Source organism: Suricata suricatta, chromosome 17 (genome assembly GCF_006229205.1).
Source record: "Suricata suricatta isolate VVHF042 chromosome 17, meerkat_22Aug2017_6uvM2_HiC, whole genome shotgun sequence".
Taxonomy (NCBI): Eukaryota; Metazoa; Chordata; class Mammalia; order Carnivora; family Herpestidae; genus Suricata; species Suricata suricatta.
In genome coordinates this window covers 149532-175141 of record NC_043716.1, presented here as the reverse complement: position 1 = coordinate 175141, position 25610 = coordinate 149532, and the positions used below count along the sequence as shown (strand labels likewise).

Genomic DNA, 25610 nt, shown 5'->3' with positions numbered 1-25610 from the left:
TACAAGCTCCGTGTGTAACGTTTGGAAACTATAGAATGATACAAAGGAAAAAGCGTAAGTCATCTGTAATTCAGCCAGATTTAATGTTTTGTTGTTTCTCCTGTCACTGACTTTTCCACGGCTCCTGTTTGTGCACAGGGGAGGGGAACCGAAACTAGACAGGAGTTTTGTGAGCTAACATATATGCTTGATTTTACTTTAAACATTATTTGTTTTTCTGTATCTGTATCGTTTTCTGTGTTCTAAATTGAAAAACACTATTAACAACAACAAAATTCCTTTGGAGGAAAGTCGGCCTTGGTACTTCTGAAAGAGAAAACATGCGTTGAGAAAATTAACTTTTAAGTAAGAGGACGTGGTCTGTAGTGGCGTGAATAGTGTCGGGCACGGGCTCTCGGCCGCCCACGGAGAGGCTGGCCTTCCGCAGGTCCGACGAGCCAGGGAGCGTCTGCCGGTGGTAAGGGACCTCCAGCGTCGATGGAGCACAGTGGACTCTCGATCCAAATGTCAGTTGGCGATAGAAAGGAGAGCAGGATTTTCAGACTCGGCATTTGTCTGTAAAAGTGCTTTGCAAAGGGCTCTGCAGACGCGCGTGCGCCCTGAGGCAGGGCGTGGACCGGCCGTGCAGGGTTACTTGCCCCCGTGCAATCGGCTGGTTCCCCACGTGCGACGCGGAGGCCTTTGCCCCGGAGCGCTCTGCTTCACAGGCAGGACGCCGTGATGCGGTGACACCTTGCTGCGGTGCAGCAGGCGCGGGCAGACGCGGCGTGACGGGGCCTGGAGGCTCAGGAAGCAGCCTGCGGGCTCCTCGCGGTCACTTGTTTAGATGCTGTAACGGTTTGGTTTGCAAGTACCCAGTGGGAGACACTTCTTTATACCAAGTCATCTGTGTCACTTAGAAACAAAGAGCTTAAGCATTGGTCTTGGAGTGAAACAGGCCCCTGTGTTGACTGCTGGACTCGAGATTGTTCCTCATCCTTCCCTCCCTCTGTGGCCACACCGCGCCTGTCGTGTGAGACTCTGTGCCGGCCGGCCGGCCCCTGGAGTACCGAGGCCAGTCGTGTGAGTGGTCACGGCGCTGCCTTGAGAAGGGCCTCCGGCCCGTTCCGTGCTGCTCCTTCTCCTGGAAAACCACAGAGAGATCCTCTGAGCCTCTGAACTCGCCCACTGTCCTACGACGCTGTGGAGGAGACCAGGGCGCTGGGAGTTCGTGGCGTTCGGCCTCCAAAGTTCAGTGGGGTCAGGTCTTTCTCACCTCACAGCTCAGTGCTCTCAGCGCCGCCCTCGTGGTCAGAAAAGGTTTCCGTGGGGACAGCAGGACAGACGAAGAAACAGTGGCGTGTCAGACCCTGATTTGTAGGCAGATATGCAGGCAAGAGGGTGCAAGGGCCCTGGCGCCGGCCTCCTTACCCCCCAGGCCCGGCTCTGTGGGGGCTTGCTGCAGTTTCCCGGAGTGGTGGGGCGGTCCTGCGTGTGTGCTGTGGGTGCGCTGCGTGTAACTGTGTGTACTGTGTGTGCTGCCTGTATACTGTGCGTGTGCTGTGTGCACTGAGTGTACTATGTGTGTGCTGCCTGTATACTACGTGTGCGCTGTGTGCTGCCTGTATACCGTGTGTGTGTACTATGCATGTACTGTGTGCATACTGCAGTGTTCTCTGCGTGCCCTCAGTTGTACTGGAGGAAACTCAGTTGTCTATATACAAGATCTATTTTTTTCTTCAGTATATATTTATTTTTGGGAGACAGAGTGAGCATGTACATGGCGGTGGGAGGGGCAAAGAGAGAGAGAATCCCAAGTAGGGTCTGTACTAGAGGTGCAGAACCTGACCTGGGGCTCGGACTCACAAACCACGAGATCATGGCTGGAGCTGAAATCAAGAGCTGGATGCATAATGAACTGAGCCCCCCAAGGGACCCCTTCATGATCCATTTTTAAGTGGGGTTTTATTATATTGTTTGTTTATTTATTATTATTATTTAAAAATTTTTTAATGTTTTTTATTTATTTTTGAGAGAGAGAGCACGAGCAGGGGAGGGTCAGAGAGAGGGAGACACAGAATCCGAAGCAGGCTCCGGGCTCTGAGCTGTCAGCACAGAACCTGACGTGGGGCTCGAACCCACGAACGTGAGATCATGACCTGAGCCAAAGCCGGACGCCTAACCGGCTGAGCCCCCAGGCTCCCCTGAGTGGGGTTTTAAAAAGCAGCTTTATGAAGGGATCATTCACATACCATAAAGTTCCCCTCTGGGAGGGGTACTTTCAGGAGATCCTTTTCGAGGCCTAGAGCTCGCGTTCGAAGTTCACTCTAAGTCTCGCTGGTTGTGTAGCAGAGATGTGCTCGTGGGAGCTGCACACTGGTCCGTACAGGTAAATATCAAAGCAGTAACTGACCCATGGTGTGTGATGTTGCAGGTGCCCGTGTGGGACCCATGAGCTCCATGGCATTACTCTTGAGGCAGTTGGGGGTGAGGGTTCACTATTTAGAGGGTATTTTGGTTCTGACCAGAACAGTCAGTGTGACAGGAGAGTCTGGTACACTGAGGTGCGGTCGCTCAGCTGTAACGTACACACCTCCTCTGCTTCTCCTTGTACTTCAGTGTTATTGGACAGAGGCGGCCAGGACACGGATTACAGCTTTGGCTAATTAACTTACAAACCTTTTTGTCCCCATGACACTGTTTGTTACTAATACTCTTTTGCAGATGTGAGAAGGGTGTCATGTCTCTGGTGAACGTCAGGAACTGTATTCGCTTCTATCAGACGGCGGAGGAGCTGGGCGCCGGCACGCTGATGAACTACTGTGCGGAGATCATCGCCAGTCACTGGGTGGGTGCGAGACCGACGCCCGTGACAGAGCGCCCTCACGGGACGTCAGAACGCCCGTTGTGGCCGTTGGTGTGTGGGGTCTGTTCTACTTTGCGCTGCCCTCTGTCCTCAGGACGACCTGCGGAAGGAGGACTTCAGCAGCATGAGTGCCCAGTTGTTGTACAAAATGATCAAATCCAAGACTGAGTACCCGTTGCATAAGGCCATCAAAGTCGAGAGAGAGGACGTGGTCTTCCTCTATCTAATTGAGATGGACTCACAGGTACTCTCGCTGCGTTTTCTGTTTTTCCTACGTTTTCTGAAAGCCATGTCCCTCGTTTCTCTCTCGACGCCCCTCACGCCCTCTGAGCCCGCAGCGGCACAGTCTCTGATGGGCACGCGTCTCCCAGGAGTGGCTTCGGGGCGGTCAGCTGTTTGTGCTCGGCCGCGCAGAATTCTCGCAGCCTCTACCCATCGCCCACTTCCACGTTTCTAGGTCGTTGCGACAGCAGTACCTGACTTCCGGGTACCAAAATCTGCTTTCATTTTTCTTTTGTTGCCCTTGTGGCTAAGGACAGCACAGATATGTTCCCTGGAGGTGTCATGGGTTGAAAGTCCAGTCCGGGCATCACCTGTCTCAACTCTGGATGTCAGCACTCCTGCTCTAGGGGACGGTCCATTTCCTGATCGTTTGGCGTGTCAGCAGAATTCACTTCCTTGTGGTTATAGGACCAGCTGGCTCCTACCTGGGGACTGTCTTGGCTTCTGGAGGCCACCACGTCCCTCCGTCTTCAGGGCCAGGGGCAGTGCACCCGGTCCTCCGGTCACATCTCACCTGCCCTTTGCTTCCCGCTTTCACTGTTCAGGACACATGATTAGACAGGTAACCTGGGATGTGATCCCTACCTCAAGGTCTTCAATCTTAGCGACATCTACAAAGTCCCCTTTTGTTGTGGATGATGATGCAGCGTCCAGGGGTTGGGGCGTGGAGCTGTTCCTCTGCGGACTTCGATGCCCCGTGAGGAGGTGCAGTGGGACGCGGTGGGCTTTCTCCTGGGCGCTGTCCCTGCGAGGGGAGTTCCGGACGAAGCCACAGTGTCTGATGAACACGGTGGCCGTTCCACCTCTTCTCTGCGCCACCGCCCCGTCCTCTGCGCCGCTTCCACACGGTCTGCCTTTCCCTCTTGCCCCTCCCTGCCTTGTCTTCCGTGGTGTTTGTGTCTGCTCTGTGACCTCTGCTGATTCTGTGCTCCCTGAAAGGCGTATGAACTTCAGAGGCCTAGGAGAAGGTTGTCAGTTCAGTGGAATTTGGAAAGTAAACCGCATTAAAATTTGGCTCTTAGCCCATTGGGGAGACATCAGAACCGGCCGTGTTCTCTGCCAGCGGGGTGCTGATTACACACTTCCCTGTGCAGCTCCCGGGGAAGCTGAATGAAGCGGACCATAACGGAGACCTCCCCTTAGACTTGGCCCTGTCGCGGCGACTGGAGAGCATCGCCGCCACGCTGGTCAGTCACCGAGCCGATGTGGACATGGCGGACAGGAACGGCTGGAGCCTGTTGCACAAAGGCATCCAAAGAGGTAGGAAGAAGCGGTAGTTTTTGCGTCTCTCTCTGCGAGCAGTTTTACTTTAATCCCGGTAGTTCTTGGGGCCTCTGCCCCTGTTGGCCACCTTCTGAAATGCCGCTTCCATCTGCATGTGACGTAGTCGGTGGCCGGTGGGGAGCGGAAGCCGTGGCCGCGCCTCGTTTCTTGGGCTCTCCTGGTGTCAGCTGCGCCCCAGAGAGAGCGCGCCTCCGGGGGGCCCGTTCCTTGTAGGCGCGTTTGCTGATTCAGTGTATCGCTTCTCCAGGACGGCGCTAGGGGTTGTGCTCGCGGCCGGAAGAGAGGGAAAGCTCAGAACCACACACGTTTAAACAGAGGCTTGGATGCAGAGTTTTCACTTGTCCAGCGTAGACTTCTCATGGCAAAGTGATAAAGTTTCATTCCGTCGTAGGAAGGTTAGGTGAAATCGTAGCTATATTTTGAGCATATTGTTGTGAATAGTGGGAGGAATATCGAAGTGACAGACTGCAGATCAGAACACTTTACTCCTAGTTAACTTCACAAAGGAGAAAGAATACTGGTCTTTTTTGTCTTATTTTTTCCACGGCCTTATGAATTCTTAAGTCCCAAATGGATCCTGGTCGACTCTCCTTTGTGGTCATCAGTTTTGACAGAATGGGAGGCTGCCTAGAGGCAGAGCCCCCGCGTGGAGTGAGACCTTTCCCCGGCGCCACGTCGTCCTCTGGTGGCGGGATAGCGGACTCGGTGTTCACGTGGGGACGGCAACACAGAGTGTACTGGTTTCCCCACGTCTTCATCCTGTGTGTTCACGCTTCCAGTTATGTGCCCGTCGTTAGTCCTGTGCTTTGTCGCTACACCATTCCTGTGCTAGGGCGCCGTCACTCCTGTATCTGTGGTGGTGGCCCTCCCGTCCGCGTGCACGCATGCGTGCTGCCATTCTTCCGTATGTGCTGTCGTTTTTGTGCCACCATCATACATGTTCACAGGGGGCTCCTAGTTTCTTCAAAGACGGCCCTGTGGCAGCCATGGCTTCATTCTTTTTGGGCAGAGGATTTAATGTAACTATGCCTCAAAGCCCTGCGTTAGAGCATCAGCTTGCGGGCTGACGGAGGGGAAGACGCGGCTCACGGCGGGAGGAAGTCCTGGGAATATGCCGCGTGGAGAGCAGGTGCATTTCCCAGGCGCCAGCCTGCACTTTGCAGAGCCGTTGGGTACTTAGCGCACCGGGGGCATGGACAGTGGGAAGAGTTCCCACCACGTGGGGAAGTAGTTTTTCCAGCTGTGTAGTGTCCGAGATGTTTATTTTGGAAAGAAATGTACTTGTTACTAAAAAAACACAAAACGGTCTTAAGAATTATGCTTCTTTTCTCTTAGGGAGTTAAATTTTTATGTGCAATGAAAAAGCAAAGATCTTTGACAAGATATTTTGGTGATCGCTTAGTTATGAGAGTTGCCAAGAATTGGCAGTGCATTTTGATGCTTATTTTCAGGTGATGAATCTTCCACTCTGAATTGGTCAGCTGCCCGCATGCCTGCCAGGACAGTGTGGGTCTGGTGGCCTGGCAGCGGCCAGCTCTGGGCAGTGGGGCATGGCATGCTCAGCAGGGCACTGGTGTTGGATCTTGGGTGGGCCAGGGTTTCAGTCCTGGCTCGTGTGCTTATTCGGTGGCCTTGGACAGGTCGCTTGGTCCCCTCTGGGTGTCCTTTTCCTCATGTGCGGGGTTCCAGTGTTCCCAGCACGCACAGCACTGTCCTGCCAGAGGGTAGGTCAGCCCTGCACTGGCGCACCGGGACCAGCTCCCGTTCCTGAGGGAGGGCTTTCCCTGTTCCTCCCTCAGCTCCAGCTGTCAGCCCGTGGACCTTCCTAAACGATTGAATTGAGTCACGTAGTCACATTTAACTGTCAACCTTCCTGTACGTTCGTTATCATTTGCGTGAAGAGCTTTGCTGTGTGAGATACGGGTCTGGTTCCGGACGCCTGCTGGGATGTGCGCCGGTGTGAAGTGGGCAGCCGGTGTCTGTGGACGACGCCGTGGAGGCACCCGGGGCTGGAGGGTGGCCGCTGCCTCCGATGAGCCGGGTCTGGGCCAGAAGGTGAATCCTTGCTGCTTAACATCAGCCTTGACCTTCTAAGAATCAGCACTGGTTATGGGGTGCCTGGGTGGCTCGGTTGGTTAGGCGGCAGACTTTGGCTCAGATCATGATCTCACGGTTCGTGGGTTCGAGCCCGGCATCAGGCTCTGTGCTGACAGCTTGGAGCCTGTAGCCCAATTCACACTCCGTGTCTCCTTCTTTCTCTGCCCTTCCCTTGCGCGTTTTGTCTCTCTCTCTCTCTCTCTGAAAAGAAACAAACATTAAAAAAAAAAAGAGTCAGCGCCAGTCCGTGGGCCTCTAAGTGGGCCTCCTGTGTCCCTGCCTGCAGGCCTTGCACGGTGGGGCCTCCCCGAGGCGCGGCGCCAGGCCGTCCGTGTGAACCCCGCAGGAGCCTGGGCCCCCTCCCTGCACACGGCTCCGGCCGGGAAGCCGCGCTGAAGGAGACGTTGATGCGGAGTTCAGTTCGGTGTTGGTGTTGTTGGGCGCATGTCCATGTGGACGACAGCCCAGGACACCTGGCGTCCTGGGCTCTGCGAGCAAGCTGGGCTGACGGAGGAGCTAGCTTGTAAGCGCCAGACGGTTTTTATTTTAAATGTTTTTGATGGAACTCTTCCTCAGATGTTTTAGAAGTTTTCTTACTGACAGAAACTTTATCCATGGTGCCGTTGGTGCTGCCTACACCTCCTCTGTTCTGCTCACTGTTCCCTGTCCTTTTCCCTCTCGGCCAAGTGCCCAGTGGCTGACTTTCTTTTCATGTAAAAATCACGGATTTTCACTTTCCAGTAATTCCTAAATAACTTGGGGGGGCAGGGGTGTATGTATTTATCTGCATATATTTGTATGTGTAAAAAAAAGTTGGCTCTTATTAATAAATAAGTCTAATCTAAAAGTTTTCATTCTTTTAAGAAGGCTTAAGATACAAGGCGGGTTTTGGGGGGTTTAATTGCCCAGCCCCACTGCCCGTCGGCGGCCTGGACCGGGTTTCGCAGGGCGCGCTTCCCCGGCTGGCCTTCCGCTGTGTACTGTACGGTTTCCATCAGCCTGTCTGGCTTTAGCTTTACTGTGCTTCTCTCGTAGTTTGGAATCTGTGCTGATCTGAAAGGTGTGAAAATGCCATACTTCTCCCCCAGTGTCGTGTACATTGGTCTTTTCATTGCAAGTCCCTCTGTCCCAACTTCCAGAATATAAGCAGCTTTCTCTAGGATATCGTATTCTGTTAATATTTGTGTACATTCTGACGGAGCCTGAATCCCTGTGGGGCGCTTCCCGGCAGCCCCCGTGCGTGTGTATGTACGAGCAGCGAAGGCCCAGCCCTCTCTGGCCCAGACGTCAGGAGTACCTGTGACTCTCAGACCTCTCCCCGTGTCCTGTTGTGAAGAAGTCTGCTCTGTGGTCCTTTGTGTGTGAAGCTGGTCAAGATCGCGCTTTCCCCCAGAGCCCAGGAAAAAACGGGGGGCAGAAGAAGGGGCTCGTTAGAGAAGCCTTAAGTTACCTGAAGTCCTAATGGATTGGAGTCGGAGCCAGTCAGTTGGTTTTCTTCCCTCACATGTCCCTGGTGCGTGTTTTGTATGAGACCAGGGCGGTTGCAAGGATAAATCAGACGTGGACGGGTCAGCATCTGCGGGGCGTGTGGCCGCCTCAGCACCTCCACACCAGCGCTCCCCTTCTCCGGCAAATCGGGCCCTTGGAAGAAGGTACAGAGCAGATGTGCTGAAAACTAGATGATTTTGAAACTCCGTGTCCCCTGAAAGCCAGAGGGAACCCCTACATGCAGAAGAAAATGACCTTAGGAACACAGAGACTTGAGGCTTTGAGAACACAGAGGCTTTGCCACTCCAGAAATGCTGGATGCTGAGACACGGAAGTGTCACTGCAGAAGAGGAATGGTGTTGCCAGACCCAAAAGAAGACCTCTCGTGAGTGACTTTGTGAGAGAAAATCGTCATGTGGAAGTTGCGATTCACAGGAGCCCACATCTGCAGCACGCATGGATTCGGGAGCAGGTGAATGAGTCTGGCTGCAGAGACAAAAACAGATAAACTGGAAGGAGCGCCACTGCCAACCATCTGTGTAGTAAAGGAAGCCCCGTGGCACCTTTGACAGACAGCCTGGTGTCCCAGCCGGGATGCCAGCCGACTTCAGCGCCGAGGCCGTCCCGGCGCGAGAGGACCCTGGGGGTTGTTCTGCGCTTTGGGGATCTTCAGCTGAAGGAGGATTTGATTTGGACGAAACTCATCCTGTAGGTAAAGTGGAGACAGGATCTACAGGAAGTCCCTCTGAGTCCCAGGGGAGCCCTTGGCCTGGCTTCGCCACGTGCTGCGGCCTGCCCGGAAGTTAGATCTGGCCCTTCTGGGGCCGGGGTTGGTTTTGAAGACTTCCCTGCAGTGACCTCATCGGGGGTGCTGCCTGGAGGCCCCAGAAGAAGCCATCGGCCCCCGGCAGCTAGACCGAAGCCTCGGCGCAAGCAGGGTGCATGTGTGCCTGGACGACCTCCCTGCTCGTGGTTCGTGGTCTTAGGAGGCGTTGCTCTTCGTGCCTTATTTTCTGAAGAGACAGCAGGTCATCGGAAGTTGAGGCGTGAGGCTCCGTGATCTTGACGGCGTGTCTCCACGTGCAGGGTTCCCAAGGCTCCGCTTAGCCGCGCCCCGTTGTCCTTCTCTGTCTGCAGTTCCTGACTTTCTGAGGAAGCGTCGGCCAGAATAGCTCGCCCTGGTGTTGTCCTGCGTCACCTTTATTTCTGTTCTTTCTTTTCAAGGAGATCTCTTTGCTGCCACGTTCCTCATTAAGAACGGGGCCCTTGTCAATGCTGCTACGTTGGGGGCCCAGGAGACGCCATTGCACCTTGTGGCGTTGTACAGTTCCAAGAAGCACTCTGCGGACGTGATGTCCGAGATGGCCCAGATCGCAGAGGCCCTCCTGCAGGCCGGTGCCAACCCCAACATGCAAGATAGCAAGGGCAGGTAAGTGGGTCCGCCCACTGCTCTGAGCGCTGTTTCTAGAACGGTAGTTTATGGCTGCACGTGACTGGCAGATGGCTCGTTATTCAGTCTGGTTTTCATTGAGGTCACAGACATTGGCCTGTTAGGCAAAGGGGAGGCTCGACGGAGCCCAGAGGTGTCTGGGGACATCGTTTCCAGGCTAGGAACTGACGTCCATGGATTTGCAGGCAGGTTCTGTCCCTTTGCAGGGGCCACTGGTCCTCCTCCTCTGTGGGCGGTCTCTGCCGGCACCAGTGTCAGAGCTGGCAGGGGGAGGGCCTCGGAGGGTACGCACATCTGCCTCCTGCCGGCACACAGCGAGCGTCCTGTCTCCTGCCAGTCGAAGATTCCTGTGCGTTAGAGTCTGAGAGAGGGAGTCGATGGAAGGCAGTCTACAAAGGGGCTGCATGTCTTTGGGGCAGCGGGGTGGGAGACACAAAAGGGGACTGCCAACAAGTCGTGGCTCAGTGTTTTGTACCTTTGAAAAACTTCTCACAAGAGAACCCAGCCCCCCACAGTTGTCAGAAAGGAAAATGTGTGTGACGCATCTCGCGCTCCAGTAACGTGGGTCTCCGTGCGCTCTCAGTATCGTTTGATACTTACTCTGTTTCCCCAAATTACTGTATCCTCTTTTTCTTCTGTTGATGCTTTAAGTTGACTTCCCCAGCTGAAGCAACTCTGGTGGCCGGACCTCTGGGATGGGTGCCGGCAGTGGGTCCCCTTCAGGGCCCTTGAGGGCTAAATAGAAGCCACTTTAATCTGTCCCTGCCTGGGATTCTGGCCAGTTGCCACTCTGTGCTTGAGTAGAACAGAGTTACAGGAAGAAAGGCGTCACTTTCAGAATTGTGGAGGGTAGGTGGGGAAACACGCGTACGTGTGCTAGGAACTGCTGCTGTGCGAACACGGGTAGGGAGGGAGCGTCAGCACTTAATGGGAAGGTGTTTTCTGTCTCTTCCTTCTGTTGATCCTTGTTCTTTTGGCCGCTGACTAAATGGTAACACAGAAGCAAAACCATTTTCATTCTTTGATACTTAGTCGTGATTTTGGAAGGCCGTTTGCCAGGCACAAGGAGACGCTGTTGCGGGAATGTGGGGTTCTTGCTGGTGGTGATCCGGCCTGGGGTTCTCCTGCATGGAGCCATTTCTGGGTTCACCCCTCTTCTTTTTCGCCCGTAGGACCCCCTTACATTTGTGCATCGTGGCCAGGAACGAACTCGTGTTCAGTCAGCTGCTGCAGTGCAAACGGTACGCACTCTCGGCATTGAGAAAACAGCAGGGAGGCGGGGTTGCAAGTGAAACATGATCCTCCTAAAGTGCCTATCTTTTACCGTTGTGGGTTTTAATAAGTAAAAGTAAAATAAAAAGTTGTCGTTCAGAATGTGTCTGAAGAGAGAATGAGGCTGTTGGCAGAACGGCGTCCGGAGGAGGTGACGTTTGCTGCCGTCTTTCAGGCTGGACCTGGAGCTGAAGGACCACGAGGGCAGCACCGCCCTGTGGCTCGCGGTGCAGTACGTCACGGTGTCTCCCGACCGCTCGGTGAACCCCTTCGAGGACCTCCCGGTGCTGAACGGGACGTCGTTTGATGAAAACAGCTTTGCGGCGAGACTCATCCAGCGCGGCAGTGACACCAACGCGCCCGACGCCGTGACAGGTAGAGCGCGGGCCCCCGAGGGCTGGGCGCAGGTCTGGAGGGGCCTCGAGGCGTCAGGCCAGCACTTCGGCCACGAGCGGGGCGGCGTGCTGTCGTGACAGTTAGGTTGTGCGCGCCCGCAGGGAGAGCCCGAGTGATTTTTGCTGAATCTTGTGCTTTAAGAAGTTTAGCCAGGGTGCCTCCAGCTCAGATCAGGATCTCACGGTCGTGGGTTCGAGCCCCGTGCTGGGCCCTGTCCTTATAGCTCAGAGCCTGGAGCTGCTTCCGATTCTGTCTCCCTCTATGCCCCTCTCCTGCCTACACTCTTTCTCAAAAAAAGCAAATAGATAAAATTAAAAAATAAACGAAGTTTAGCCAGACTCCAGGTCTGTTAAGCAGAAATGCTTCCATGTATTTGCTGCGGTGAGTCTCAGAACTCCTTTTATAGTTTTAAAAATTATATTCCAAAGAGCTTTGGTTTTGGTGAATTGTAGCTTTGGTATTTAACATGTTAGAAATTAAAACAAAAAATTAAAAAAAATTTTTTTTTACATTTACTTATTTTTGAGAGACAGAGACAGATTATCAACAGGGGAGGGACAGAGGGACACACAGACTCAGAAGCAGCTCCAGGCTCTGAGCTGGCAGCACAGAGCCCAACGTAGGGCTCGAACCCATGAACTGTGAGATCATGACCCAAGCTGAAGTTGACACTCAAACAGCTGAGCCACCCCAACACCCCAAAACTGAGAAATTTTTAGAAGATGTTTTAATTAAATAAAAGAATCAACTATCATATGCTTAGCATATAGTATTTTTTATGAAGACTAATGTTCAAAACGAAACAGTGACTGGCTTCTTATATCTGCATCTATTCAGCCTTTTGACGTGTGTGCTTTTGGGCAAAATATGTGAAGAAAACACGCTCTCCCACAGTTAATGTAGTGGGAAAAGGCTGGCATGTTTAGCGTCAGGTAATTGTGGATGGTTTTTTTGATTCTGAAGCAAACGGAGCCCCGCCACGTGGGTGCGCTGCTGGCTGCAGTGTGGAGTTTGGAACCCTGTTAATGACTTCTGTGACTCTTAGGTTAGAAAATCCTTTCGATGGACCTTTTCTCCATATGCGATTTTATAACATCATGACCTAATTAGTTGAAAAATACCAGTCTGCTGACCTAGACAAATCTTCCAAATGTTTATTTTTGCATCACAGTTATTAATATCACCACCCATCTCATCAGAAAAGTTTCCCAGTGGAGAAGCTGTCAAACGAGCAGTTCTGGATAAAAGTTTTCCAAAATTCTAGTATTCACTTGCAAGATCAAATTTTATCATTTGGTACAATATTGCCAATTGTTTCCTCAAAGAGAAAAGCGCACTTTGTTCGTTTTCGGGAACGTGTCTGGTACTCCCACGTGGACAGGCATGGTTCACTCATCAGCCGCTCTGTCAGGAAGCTGGGGCGCAGCCTGGGCGCGGCTTCCGGGCTTTTCCTCGAGAGTCCTGCGCCTCTGCACACGGGCCAGTGCCGCTCCGGCCCCATCGTGATCGTGTCACAGGGAATTGTAAAGACAAGTACTCGTTGTTGAAACTGAAGAAATGTAGTGATTTTCAGTGCTTCGTCAAGGACCACCCTAAGTGAAACTGCTCTCTCTGACGGGGTGCGTGGCGAAGCCGCCCAGGGGCTGGCTGCTGCGCTGCCGCCTTTCCCTGCGTTCAGGCCCCGGTGTGAGCGTATCATTGCAGATGCCGGTGCAGGGAGACAAGCACGCAGCAAGGACTGTTGTTATGAAAATAGTTTCGACCTCACGGACCCCCTGAAAGACACGCAGAGCCCCAGGAATCCTGAGACCACACTTTGAGAACCACTGTTCTAATGTGAATGTTTCCTTGACGTGACTAAATAAAATATGGGGACATTTTAAGGAGAAGGATCCCACTGTACTCAGTATTGCAATGTAGGAAGCATGGGCAGGTTCCACTGGTGAGGGGAAACTGGCCAAGAAAGGTATTAAACAGCCCTTCTCTTAAAAGAAGTTAAAATTTTAAATAAAGGTCAAATTACAGATTCTTTAAAAGTTTACTTATTTTTCAGAGGGGGGCGAAGGGGCAGAGAGAGAGGGAGGCACAGAATCTGAGGCAGGCTCCAGGCTCTGAGCTGTCAGCACAGAGGCCGATGCGGGGCTCGAACCCACAAATCGTGAGATCATGACCTGAGCTGCGGTCGGACGCTCAACCAGCTCAGCCTTCCAGGCGTCCTACCGATTTCTGATTTAATCGGAGTGTTGCATTATATAAGAAATTGGTTCTTTGATATTTAGGACTTGAATGTTAGTTCCTGCAGATCTGGTTTTTGTAAAAGCTTGATATGTACTTGAAATGAATGTTCATCGTTTCCTTGTGGGGCACACCGTTCTCTTTGTAGATCATGCTGTGTAAGTCACGCACAGTAACTTACTGACTTTTGGACTGCTTGGCCTGCCAGTGTTTGGGACATTTTGACATTCTTTATTGTGATTAAGGGTTTATCCACTGTCTTGCTCGTTCTATACATAGAATAGCCTCCGTCCACTGATTCTCAGCATTTCTGTAACGTTTGGGTAGTAGAAGGGCATCTTTGTTGGGTGGGGAGACCCATGTTTACGTCTTGTGTGCGCCTGAACGGCTCCCCGGCGCCCATTCGGGTCTCTAGTCAGGGTGGCGCGTGGCTGGGGTGGAGTCCCTGTCTGAGGGAGAAGGAAAAACAGTATGAAAAGTGTTTGTACCATTTCTTTACCTATTTTTAGTCCTGGTATTTAATTTGAGTTTTCAAACAGCATAGCTGGGACAACTGGCTGGCTCAGTGGGTTAGGCGTCTGAGTTGGGCTCAGGTCATCGTCTCACAGTTTATGGGTTTGAGCCCCGCGCCAGGCTCACTGCTGTAAGCGCAGAGCCCAGAGCCTGCTTCAGAGCCTCGCCCCGCCCCGCCCCGCCTCGCTCTCTCCCTCTCCCTCTCAAAAATAAATAAACATTTACAAAAAATTCAAATAGCATAGCTGTAGAACATGTTATTTTGTGTTTATCTAAAAAGGAAGTGGATTTTTGTAGAGAAATACTGGTTTGTTGCTAAAACTGTTTCACAAGGGAAAGAAGAAAAGAAGTTTGCTTTTTTCTAAGATTTTCGTGTAGAAGACAGTGCTAAACAAAACATTTCTAGGCCAAGAACAAATATATTTAAGGCCTGAGGAATAACAGGCCATTTCCAGGTAGAACTTCAGCTTATAACATCTTCCCAACGGTCATTCTAAGGCCAGAGGTTCTCAGACAGACAGCTGTAGACATATTTGCTTGTTACGGCGAGGTTGGGGATGCTGTTGGCGTCTGGTTGTCACACAGTGTGCAGGACAGGCCCAGGATAGACCCCTCACAACAGAGAGTTAAATGTCAGGGGCATCGCTGTTGAACCTTCGGCAGGAGACGCAACGCCCCTCTGGTCCTCGTGGCGGCCGGTGGCAGACTCTGGGAAGAGTCGATGTCCCCTGACGGCCGGACCGAGTCTTGCTCCTCTCAGGCGTACGCAGTGTCTGGTTCCACATGTAGAGACGGCCCGTGTGGACTTGCCGAGTGGCCTTGTCACTTGTGTCAGGTGGCGGGGAGGGCTCGTGTGGAGCATGACTGTGCGCCTCGTCCCCTAGGGAACTGCCTACTGCAGCGGGCGGCCGAAGCCGGGAACGAGGCGGCGGCCCTTTTCCTGGCCACCAGCGGAGCCCATGTCAACCACAGGAACAAGTGGGTGAGTGTGACCGGACGGCTGAGTGGTCTGCAGACGGTGTGGCGGTGGTGGGTGTGGAGAAAAATAGTTTCTTTTCCTCTTTGTGTTCTGCTCTGGGACGTTGGAGACCACATGGTGTTATTTTCACTTTGCCATTTTTATGTAGGGAGGCTGTGTTTGTCTCTGAGGTTACATTTACTTCGTGTCTACTTTGTGCTAAGAGCCTCGAAAGTATTAGCCCTTTAATTCTCACGGTGGACCTCGGCGTTTTCCGCACCCGCAAACCCCTCATTTCAGGGTAGAACACTGAGGTTCGAGACTCTCCAGTACGGAGACCCGGGTCCGGGTTGGGAGGTTGCTCATGGGCCGGTCAGCCCGAACGTGAGGCACCTGGAGGTGGAGGGGGACGGCAGCCCTCCCCCTGCCCCCCCCAGATCTGCTCACGGCTCTGCCCGAGCCCACACGCGGCCTGCTCGCCGGCCGGGACGGCGTGTCGGAGCGCTCCGGTGGCTTTCTCAGCTTTGCTCCTCCCATCGCGTGTCTCTGTCTGTGTCCCCGTCTCTTCCTGCATCGCCATGTGTCACCGTCCGCCCTGTGCCCCAGCTTTACAAAGCCTGTGCGGGAGGTCGCATGGTCTGCCAGCTGCTCCTTCTCTGATACCCTTCGTTGCAAAACTGGGAGACCCCTAAGATGCGCCAGGAGACACCCGACTTGACAGCAAGTGAACAGGACACTGGGGAAAGGTCTGGAGTGCTGGTCGAGTTCCTTGGACTTCATCCTATGGGGAGAGAGGAAGCATGTGAAGGGTTTTGAGTAGACTGCGGTGTGGTCATTCGAGTGAGCGGGGCTCCTGGGAAGCTGGCGTGCCAGGGCTCTGCTGAGGTCGCGGCCGGGGCCGGTGAGAGTCCTCTAGACCAGCAGCGACTCGTCCTGACCTCAGACACGGAGTCCGGAGGCACAGGACCGCTTTTGGAAGAGTTGCAGAATTTCGCTCCTGTCGGCTTATGGCTGTCAGAAGCAGGGGCAGTGGAGGTGGGGACGCCGTTGGGCCCACAGAGGGAAGGAGGACCGCCTTGGGGACCGTGAACTCCTTGCTGTGACTGTTGAACAGGGCTGCACAGCAGGCGGCGGGGAGATCGGGGGGCAGTGGGGCTCTGGGAGTTAGACTCCCGTGCTTGTAGACGCTGCTGGGGCTCCTGGGCGGGATGGGCGCGCCCTGTGCGAGCATGTCAGGGAGGGGCCAGGGCGGAAGACGGCCCCATGGAGGAGGGCACTGTTGTGAGGTTCTCCACATGACGCAGCACAGCGGGGAGGGGTGCGGGGGGCCGAGTCCTGTCCCGCCCAGACACAGGACAGCCTGGGGGACTAAGTTAGAAATATGGAGATTTCAGGGGTGCTTGACGGCTCAGTTGGTGTCTGACTCTTGATACCAGCTCAGGTCATTATCCCAGGTTGTGGGATCGAGCCCCACGTCTGGCTCCACGCTGAGATTAGCCTGCTGGGGATTTTCCTCTCTCTCCCTCTGCCCTCCCCAACTCGTACGCTTGCTCGTTCTCTCAAGACAAAAAAGAAACGTGGAGATTACAGAAACCCAGCTGAGAGAGTTAGTTGTGGTCCCTCCAGGAGGGGAGGGGTGTTTCTTTAGGGAAAAGAATAGGAACTTGGTTTATTTCACAGCGAGCCTTGTAGAGCTCTTTGACTCGTTAAACGGATGAGGTGCGCAGAGAGAGCAGTGTGTTCAGTTTGTTTCGGGTTGTTTGGGTGAAGAGACGTTGTGTGTGCGTCGCTGTGATTGTTCGTTTTGTCCCTGCAGAGACTCTGAGGGTTCTTTGAGGGGGGTGGTTGGGCAGTGGGGGCAGGGCACGAGAGGAATCTTGTCACGTATGTTCTTGTCCTTTTCTTTTTTATTGTTTTATTTATTTTTGAGACAGAGAGAGACAGCATGAGCAGGGAGGGGCAGAGAGAGAGGGAGACACAGAATCGGAAGCAGGCTCCAGGCTCTGAGCTGTCAGCACAGAGCCCGACGCGGGGCTCGAACCCATGAACTGTGAGATCATGACCTGAGCCGAATGAAGTCGGAGGCTTAACCGACTGAGCCCCCCAGGCGCCCCTGTTCTTGTCCTTTTGAATATTGAACTGAGTATGTGTAAGGGCCAACCTGAAATGGTTTAAATTTAAAAGTGGGAGAAGGAGGTCTCCCTCAGGGTTCGAGATGGGGCTGGTGCGAGCCGGTCGAGAACCTAGTGGGGATGGGGGCCAGAGGGCCAAGGGGGCCAGACTGGGGGCCGTGTCACCACAGGGCTGTGGTCCCAGCTCTTGCAGCCTCCACGGGGCTTATTTCAGTAGCACTCGGGGGTCGTCTGTTGCTGTTGTTTAATGAATTGTTTCTGTAATTAGCAAGACAGTTATAAACACAGGCAGTTAGGAAGGTCGCCGGACGTTGAGGAGAGGTGCGAGGGTGTTTGGAGGGCGCTGGGGAAGACACTACAGAAACCAGGGCAACGGCGCAGGAGTGGGAGGGAGACCAGGGTGTGATGAGTCACGGTCAGCCGGTGACAGGATGGGCCCAGGGCTGTGACTGCCCTGGGGACCTGGGTCCCAGCGCACAGGCTGTCACGAGCCCTCGAGGACGGGAACTCCCGGCCCGAGTGGCTCTGAGCGGGCCATTTGCTTCCGTTCAGGGAGAAACCCCGCTGCACACGGCCTGTCGGCACGGGCTGGCCAGCCTCACCGCGGAGCTCCTGCAGCAAGGCGCCAACCCCAACCTGCAGACCGCGGAGGCCGCGCCCCCGGCCGGCGCCGGGGACGGCATCTACCTGCAGACGCCGCTGCACATGGCGATTGCCTACGATCACCCGGACGTGGTGTCTGTCATCCTGGAGCAGAAAGGTAGGGGCTGGGAACTGCCTGTCCTTGACCTTTGCGCAGTAGTGTGGAGTCGTTAGCCACGGAGTTGGTGTTCCTTCCGTGAGTGAGTTTTCTTACGCCCCATCCTCTCAGGTCAGACTGGATAAGCATGAAGTCTGGCTCCTGATGGCCGTGCGTCCCCGCGTGCGCTTTCAGGATGGGGCCTGCCTGTTCCAGCTGTTAGCTTATGGTGTTAGAGCCTTGGACTGCCTCTTTCTCCCTTATGTTGGGTGTTTTCCCAAAGCTCTGCCTTGGCCTGAGCAGTGTCCAAGGACACCAGGGCCGCACGTGCCGCACGAGCCGGTGGGTGCTCCCGTCGGCCAGTCTCCCCGGCAAGTGGACCAGGGGAGGCCCTGCACGGGGAGGCTCGCTTTCCTCAAGAGGTCATCCCCGGCTTCCCTCTTGCCTGTGTCCTTGTCAAGGCCCGCCTTTTTTAGCAGCGTGCTTGGGGACAGAAGTGGGATTTTATTTTATTTATTTTTTAATTTTATTAAAAAATTTTTTTTAATGTTTATTTATTTGTGAGAGAGACAGAGCATGAGCAGGGGAGGAGCAGAGAGAGAGGGAGACCCAGAATCCAAAGCAGGCTCCAGGCTCTGAGCGATCAGCACAGAGCCTGATGTGGGGCTTGAACTCACGAACCATGATCATGACCTGAGCCGAAGTCGGATGCTTAACCAGCTGAGCCCCCCAGGCGCCCCAGCAGTGGGGTTTTAGGTAGAATGTGCCTTTTTCTTAGCCTTCCCAGCAGCTGTAAGATGGTAGGAGTTACGCATCCAGAAGACGTTGCTGGGCATTGTTTTGAGCCTCTCCTCAGCAATCAGCCGTGTGTGTTTTCACGGCAGCATTTTCCTTTTGAGAAAATGCAGTATTTTAAGCTTTAAAAGCCCTTATTTTCCCTGTTAGCTTTGCTCCAAAATACCGGTTTCTGGCTTCCACTCCCCACTACATTTATGAATTCTCTTTGTGTGGAGGGGGTTGTGTTCCAGCCAGCCGGTCCGTTGGAACGTGAGCTCTCACTGTCTTGAATACTTGAAATGTGATCCATGGGGTGGTGAAACCCAATGTTCTTTTCCTTTAATAATTTTAGCTAACGCTCTTCACGCCACCAACAACTTGCAAATCATTCCGGACTTCAGCCTCAAGGATTCCCGAGACCAGACTGTGCTGGGCCTGGCGTTATGGACGGGTAGGAAGGAGCCCGAGCTGCCGAGCTCTGGGCAGAGGGGGGAGGGAGGCGTGAGGGTCGGGCCTGTAATGCCCGGTGGAAAAGTGGCCTTGAGAGGTCGCGAGGCGTGTTTGTTGCAGTCACACGGTGAGAGTGGGAAGCGCTGCGCGGGTGCCAGTTGGGGCCTGTCTCTTTCCCAGGCATGCACACGATCGCAGCCCAGCTGCTGGGCTCCGGTGCTTGCATCAACGACACCATGTCGGACGGGCAGACCTTGCTGCACATGGCCATGCAGCGGCAGGACAGCAGGAGCGCCCTCTTCCTCCTGGAGCACCAGGCGGACATCAGCGTCAGGTGGGCTGCGAACGCCGTCACCGCTGTAGCACCGGGCCCGCTTCACTGAGAGCACGGCGTAGGCTCCGGGCTGGGGCTCGTGCCCGGTAGAGCACAAGGTCATCGAAAGAACAGTTCAGGGCCGCTGGCGGGGCTCAGTCGGTTAAGTATCCGGCTTCGGCTCAGGTCATGATCTCGTGGTTAGTGGGTTCGAGCCCCGCGTCGGGCTCTGTGCTGACAGCTCAGAGCCTGGAGCCTGCTTCCGATTCTGTGTCTCCCTGTCTCTCTGCCCCTCCCCTGTTAATGCTGTCTCTCTCTCTCTCTCTCTCTCTCTCTCTCTCTCTCTCTCGCTTTCAAAAATAAATAAAACATTAAAAAATTAAAAAAATAAAAACTAAAAGAACAGTCCAGAAGCAGTTGTTCAGATGGGATTTCGTGCATAACAAAGAATATTCCAACAAATGAGCTGTCAAAAAGGCTTGCGGGAAAAACAGATTTAAGTTGGTATTGGTTTTGAATTTTCAGAAGAACTTATTTTTATTTCCAGTGTCGGGAGACCCCGAGTGACTGGTAAAAGAAGGGTTTTGTCAAGTGGGCAGCTGGGGTGCGTTTTATTGAGGTGCTGCCGGAGGCGGCTCTACCCAGAGAGGCCCGCGGGGGCTGGGGTCGGGCATCTTCCTGGTGCAAGAGGAGGGCCCGGCTGTGTTTGCTACGAGGCGGAAGGGGCAGATGCTGCCGACAGGCTCCATTGCTGGGAAGGTGCGTTAGCGGGAGTGAGGGCGTTGCACGGACCCAGTAGGTTCCGGCGTCGGAACGCCCACAAGGGGCGGGGTTCGCGTGTGAGTCCGATGCAGACGTGGGTTTTGGTGTGCGTGTCTTGGCAGGACCCAGGACGGGGAGACGGCCCTGCAGCTGGCCATCAAGAACCAGCTCCCTCTCGTCGTGGACGCCATATGCACGCGAGGGGCAGACATGTCTGTGCCGGACGAGAAGGGGGACCCCCCGCTGTGGCTTGCGCTGGCGAATCACCTGGAGGACATCGCATCCACTCTGGTGAGAGCAGCTCCACGGCAGCCTCTGTCTGCACGTGGCGGGGTTTCGGTCACCGACACGGCTGGTGCCTGCGGGGCAGTGGCCAGAGCGCGAGGCCTGCCCAGCCGCCAGCGGGGTGGGTGAGCAGTTGAACGTCCCGGTAAAGACACTCGGAGCTCAGCGTCATCTCGGCCAGCGCTGGTGTCTAGGCAGCTTATTGAACCGCCTTGCAGCAGCTGGAGAGTGGAGGTGTCCCCAGGAGGCCTCTCCCGAGAGGGTGCTCGCCGTGTCGCCCTCGCAGTCACCGCGGCGGTAAGGCCCCAGGCCCCTGGCCGCCTGCCCAGGGAACGCCTCGTGTAGCACGCCGCGGCGTCGTGCATCCAGGGGTCAGGGCCAGCTGTCACGGGGTGACCTGCTCACTGCGGGTGTGTTGCCGAGGGCGGGACGGACGGGGTTTTCTGTCCCTCCTAGGACACGGCTCTCGAGGGCCCTGGGAAACCTACCTGTCTCGTTTTTCCCAAACCCGTTCCATAGGACCTGCTGTGAGAACTCGTGCAGAGCACGTTTTAATGAGTGTTTGTAGAACTAACGAATGACACAGAGTAAAATAACCAGCAGCCAACTGTCCACTGTGTCGTGCCTGAAAAAGCGCATCTGGTGTTGTACAGGGAGCCGGTAAAATCTTCGCCTTTGCCGGGCGGTCTTTGCGAGTGGCGTGTGTCTTCTGCAGGTCAGACACGGTTGCGATGCCACATGCTGGGGCCCAGGGCCCGGCGGGTGCCTTCAGACGCTCCTGCACAGGGCCATCGACGAGAACAACGAGCTTACGGCCTGCTTCCTCGTCCGCAGGTCAGAGAGGCCCACACGCCCTCCGCGCCCCCCGCCGCTGCGTCCTGCTGGGCACGGCGGGCCTCCGCTGGTCCGGCTTGCCTGGCGAGGCTGTCGGGGTCACCGCTCTGTCAGGCCAGCCTGTTAAGGGAACTTCACTCCCTTGTGAGGAGAGGGGCTGTGTGCCATGTAACCGCGTCGCGACGCTGAGCCAGCCTCCTGCTGGGGGTGGCGGAGGGGGCACAGGGCCTCCTGGAGTCCAGTCAGGCCAGTTGACACAGTGCAGGCATGAGGCTGGGCTGGAGGGAACCAGAGGGCCCCTGCAGGACCCCCCCAAGTGCATGCGCCCGGGAGGCCCGTGGCTCACTCAGAGTGACGCGTGCGTAGGAGGGACCTTTAGAGCAGTGCTTCTCAAAGTTCATTGATTTTTTTTGCTTTTTCACTTACGAAAGAGCAAGTATGAGTGGCGGAGACGAGTAGAGAGAGAGAGAGCATCTTAAGTGGGGCTTGATCCCACGACTCTGGGATAATGACCTGTGCTGAAACCAAGGGTCAGACGCTCGACTAACTGAGCTACCCAGGCGCCCCCTCTCTAAATTTTCATTGCATATGGATCTCCTGGGGAACTTCTAAGAGTTCTGATGCCTGGGCTGCCCCCAAGACCGGAGGAATCGATGGGGGTGGGGCCCAGCCTTCAGGCTGGCGGTGGCGGCGGCCCTGCTGCATCGTGGGAGGCTGCTGCCATGCATTTAGCAGCGTGCCTTTGGCTGGCTTGGAAGCCTGGCTCTTGAATCCTGCCCTTCATGCCCCCCTTGCTTTCAGCGGCTGCGATGTGAACAGTCCCAGACAGCCTGGTGCTAACGGAGAAGGGGAGGAGGAAGCCAGAGACGGGCAAACACCCTTGCATTTGGCAGCCTCCTGGGGGCTGGAAGAGACGGTGCAGTGTCTTCTGGAATTTGGTGCCAATGTAAACGCACAGGTAAAAGTTTCTCTTTCTAGGGAGGTAGATGGTGAGCCCAGAACTAGGGAAACCTAAGGCGGGGGCCTTGCAGACTCTCCGTCCTGGGCCTCGGCTTGGCCGTGGGTAAGGGTGAGGGACAGGCGGATGGAGTGACTTCCTCTGGGACGCACAGCCTACCTAGGGATTGTAAGGGTTTCAGGTGAAGACTTTCCCGCTTTGTGTCTTTGCTCTTTCTATAGTAGGGGGAGGGTTTCTTCCGTCGGCTTTTCTCTGCCTTTTGTCTCTGGTGGTTACATGATGGCACTAAGTTTGTCCTAGTCTCCAGCTGAGCGCTGTGTTCAGGGAATGTTCCAGCAGGTCAGTTGAGCCCCCAGGAGTCATGTTCCTGGGTGCTCTTCAGAGTCTTGGCCTGTGGGCATTGACGTTTGTTGCCCTGCAGCCGGATCAGCCGGATGAGAAGTGGTGTAACTCAGAGGCGGGCCGAATGCACATCCTCTAAGTGAAGTGTGTCTGTGTCCCTGGGGCACTGGAGTGTGGGGCCGTGACGTCGGCTTGCAGTCTTCTCTGGGCTTGGCCCCTTGATAATTTCATTTCCAACACAAGGTGGCAGTATTGGACCTTAGAACCAAATTCTATTTGAAAGTTTTTCTCCTTCACATTTTTCCTGGGTTTCCCCTTTCATCTGGACACTGAAATTGTGCCCTGTTCTCACAGGATGCAGAAGGAAGGGCACCTGTCCACGTGGCCATCAGCAACCAGCACGACGGCATCATTCAGTTGCTGGTCTCCCATCCTGACGTCCACCTGAGTGTCCGTGACAGACAGGCGCTGACCCCGTTTGCCTGCGCCATGACCTACAAGAATAACCGGGCAGCCGAGGCCATCCTAAAGCGAGAGCCTGGGGCTGCTGAGCAGGTGAGGGACCCGCACCCGATGCCCTGCATGGTGCCCAAGCTCAGCGCAGCCCATTACGGGACACTGAACAGAAGTCCTCAGCCACACAGATCTCTCATATTTTGAAATTGCACTCCCTTTCCTTGAAGTCTGGCCATTCAGCTGAACTGTCGCTGCCGGTGCCGCTGAGATTCGGCTGCCGTGCCCTGCGTGCCCAGCACGGGGTGGCGCCTGGACGAGGGAGTCTGTGGTGTGCATGCGTGATGTCGCGTGTGCCTCTGCTTGGTCTCAGGGCCCTAGGAGTGAGTGTCTTGCCGAGATCTGAACTGAACTTGAGCTGTTGCCATGACACTGGGGCAGCTCTCTGGGGGAAAGTGTCTGAGGACTTGTCATCATTCAGCTGAGCTTCTCTGTGGTTCCCCAGGCTGCTGCCCAGCCTGGCCGGTGACCTGTCCTGCAGGGCGGGGTGGGTGGGAAGTGCCCGCGCCGGACTGGGGGCTCCGGCCTGTGGAGTAAGCTCCTGATGGCCGTGACATGGAACAAAATGACATCCCAGCCGGTCGGGGGCTCCTGCCTCGCCTCTCCAGCACAGGCGTTCGTGCGTGATGCACTTGTGTGGGTGCCAAGGCATGGCCTTGGTGCTTGTCCCTCATGCCCCGTGGGACACAGGCCCTGTAGCTCAGAGTCCTAGGGAGACACGTGCTGGGGCCGGGTGCGTGGGAGGTGGGAGCGTGGCGTGCTGCTGTCCCGCGCCGCGCACCGGGTGCTCACTGGCCGCCAGCTCCTGTCTGCCCGCGTCCGCAAAGTCTGCTGCGCGTGCTCCGTGAACAGGACGCTTTCTGAAACCGCTCAGGGGTCAGGCTTGTGTTGTGGTTGTGGCTTTAGGGTGCTGGGTGCTTGTCCCACCAGAGCGGGGGTGCTCGCTGCCTTTGCTTTCCCCGCAGCACCCTTCCTCTTTCCGTCCCGCACGTCGTCTCTGTCTGTTAACCCAATCCAGGGCTCCCTGTCCCCAGCCACGGGGATGTGGCCACGCACACCTAGTCAGGCACACGTGTGCAGACAGGTCTGTCGTGGGGGGGGGGGGGTGTGCTGTGTTGGTTCTTGGGAGGGAGCCTCCTGGAACTGAGGGGCGGCCGCACCGGCAGGTCGCCTGTGGCCGGCGCAGCTCGCGGTGCTCAGGACGCTCCCGCTTGGTGCCGCAGGTGGACAACAAGGGCCGGAATTTTCTTCACGTGGCAGTCCAGCACTCTGATATCGAGAGCGTCCTGTTCCTGATCAGCGTGCAGGCCAATGTGAACTCCAGAGTGCAGGACGCCTCCAAGCTGACCCCTCTGCACCTCGCTGTCCAAGCAGGGTCAGAGATCATCGTCCGCAACCTGGTAAGTGTCCCCGGAGCGTGGCACGTCACACGTGGACCGCGCAAGTTGTGGCGCGTGCGGAAGCGCTCGCCACCGGTGTTCTGCCAGGTTTCCTGAGAGGCCGGCGTGCGTTCGGGGAACTAAGGCAGTGCCCTCGGGAGAGCAGCTGTGTCGGGGGGCAGAGTGGCCCCAGAGCCCAGCAGGCCGCTCGTGCTGGCAGGGCTGGAGCGGGGCCTCGGGGGAAGGCAGGACTTGGGACTTGGGTGGCCGCGGCCGGCCAGGGTGCCAGGGGGAGGAGGCCCGCTTCTGTTGTCTGTGTCCTGCGCTGGCCTTCAGGGGCTCTCGAGTCCCCTGTCTCTTTCTTGTTTAGTCTTTTTTTTTTTTTTGATGGAGGTATAGTTGACATGAAACATTGTATTAGTTTTAGGTGCACATCATAGAGATTCAATATTTGTATGTGCTGCAGACTGATCACCATAGCAGGGCTGTTTGCCAGCCGTCACACACACAGCCAGAAAGCTAGTTTCTTACGGTGAGGACTGTGAGTCCTCTTAGCAACTTCCAAACCACAGAACGGTGTTATTAACTGTGGTCGCCATGCTGGGTGTTAACATGCCCAGGACTTACGTATTTTGTAACTGGGAGTTCTGTACCTTCTGTTTCCTTCACCCATTTCACCCCCTCCCCCCACCCTGAGACCATTGTTCACTGTGTCTATGAGTTCGTTGTTTGGTTTGCTTTTTAGATTCCACATGTAAGTGAGGTCATACAGTATTTTTGTTTCTCTGTTTGACTTCTTTCACTTGGTGGAATATCCTCAGGGTCCATCCATGTTGTTACAAATGGCAGGACCTCATTCTTCATGGCCGAGTGCTATTCCATCGCGTGCATGTGCCGCATCTTGATCCCCTCACGCATCCCTCACTGGGCATTTGGTTTGTTCCCAGATCTTGGCCGCTGTCAGTAATGCGGTGGTGAACGTCGGGGTGCAAACAGCTTTTCAGAGTCGTGTTTTTCCAATAACCTAGGACGTGTGTGGGCCTTGGAACCCCCCGCCCCCGCCCCCGTGCCGGGTGCAGGTGGGCTGCAGGAGCGTGGTCGGCAGGCTGCTGGCCCGGGGCGCAGCCCGGGTTCCAGGTCCGGGGCGGCCGGTGCATCCTCGAGGGGTCCAGCGTGCCGTGCAGGGGCGGTGGGGCCCCGGCCCCCAGACGCCGGGGGCCGCTCCGTCTCCTGTCTGTGGAGAGGTCTCGAGGAGGTCAGCAGCAGGCCGGGATTGTCGGGTTAACGTAGCGTGCGGGCTGGCCGG

General features: G+C 55.3%; 1 protein-coding gene across 1 annotated transcript in view; it reads left to right on the top strand.

The window, feature by feature from the left end:
- The window catches only part of ANKFY1 (ankyrin repeat and FYVE domain containing 1), a 64308-nt gene that overhangs the window by 31551 nt on the left and 7147 nt on the right, over positions 1-25610 (top strand). The window contains exons 7-21 of the mRNA XM_029928750.1: positions 2704-2827; positions 2940-3089; positions 4222-4387; positions 9221-9425; positions 10619-10687; positions 10894-11093; positions 14747-14844; positions 17505-17712; positions 18821-18919; positions 19099-19252; positions 20116-20284; positions 20994-21112; positions 21914-22070; positions 22767-22967; positions 24149-24325. Of these exons, the coding sequence (XP_029784610.1) occupies positions 2704-2827; positions 2940-3089; positions 4222-4387; positions 9221-9425; positions 10619-10687; positions 10894-11093; positions 14747-14844; positions 17505-17712; positions 18821-18919; positions 19099-19252; positions 20116-20284; positions 20994-21112; positions 21914-22070; positions 22767-22967; positions 24149-24325 (2296 nt within the window). The remainder of the gene's footprint in view (positions 1-2703; positions 2828-2939; positions 3090-4221; positions 4388-9220; positions 9426-10618; positions 10688-10893; positions 11094-14746; positions 14845-17504; positions 17713-18820; positions 18920-19098; positions 19253-20115; positions 20285-20993; positions 21113-21913; positions 22071-22766; positions 22968-24148; positions 24326-25610) is intronic.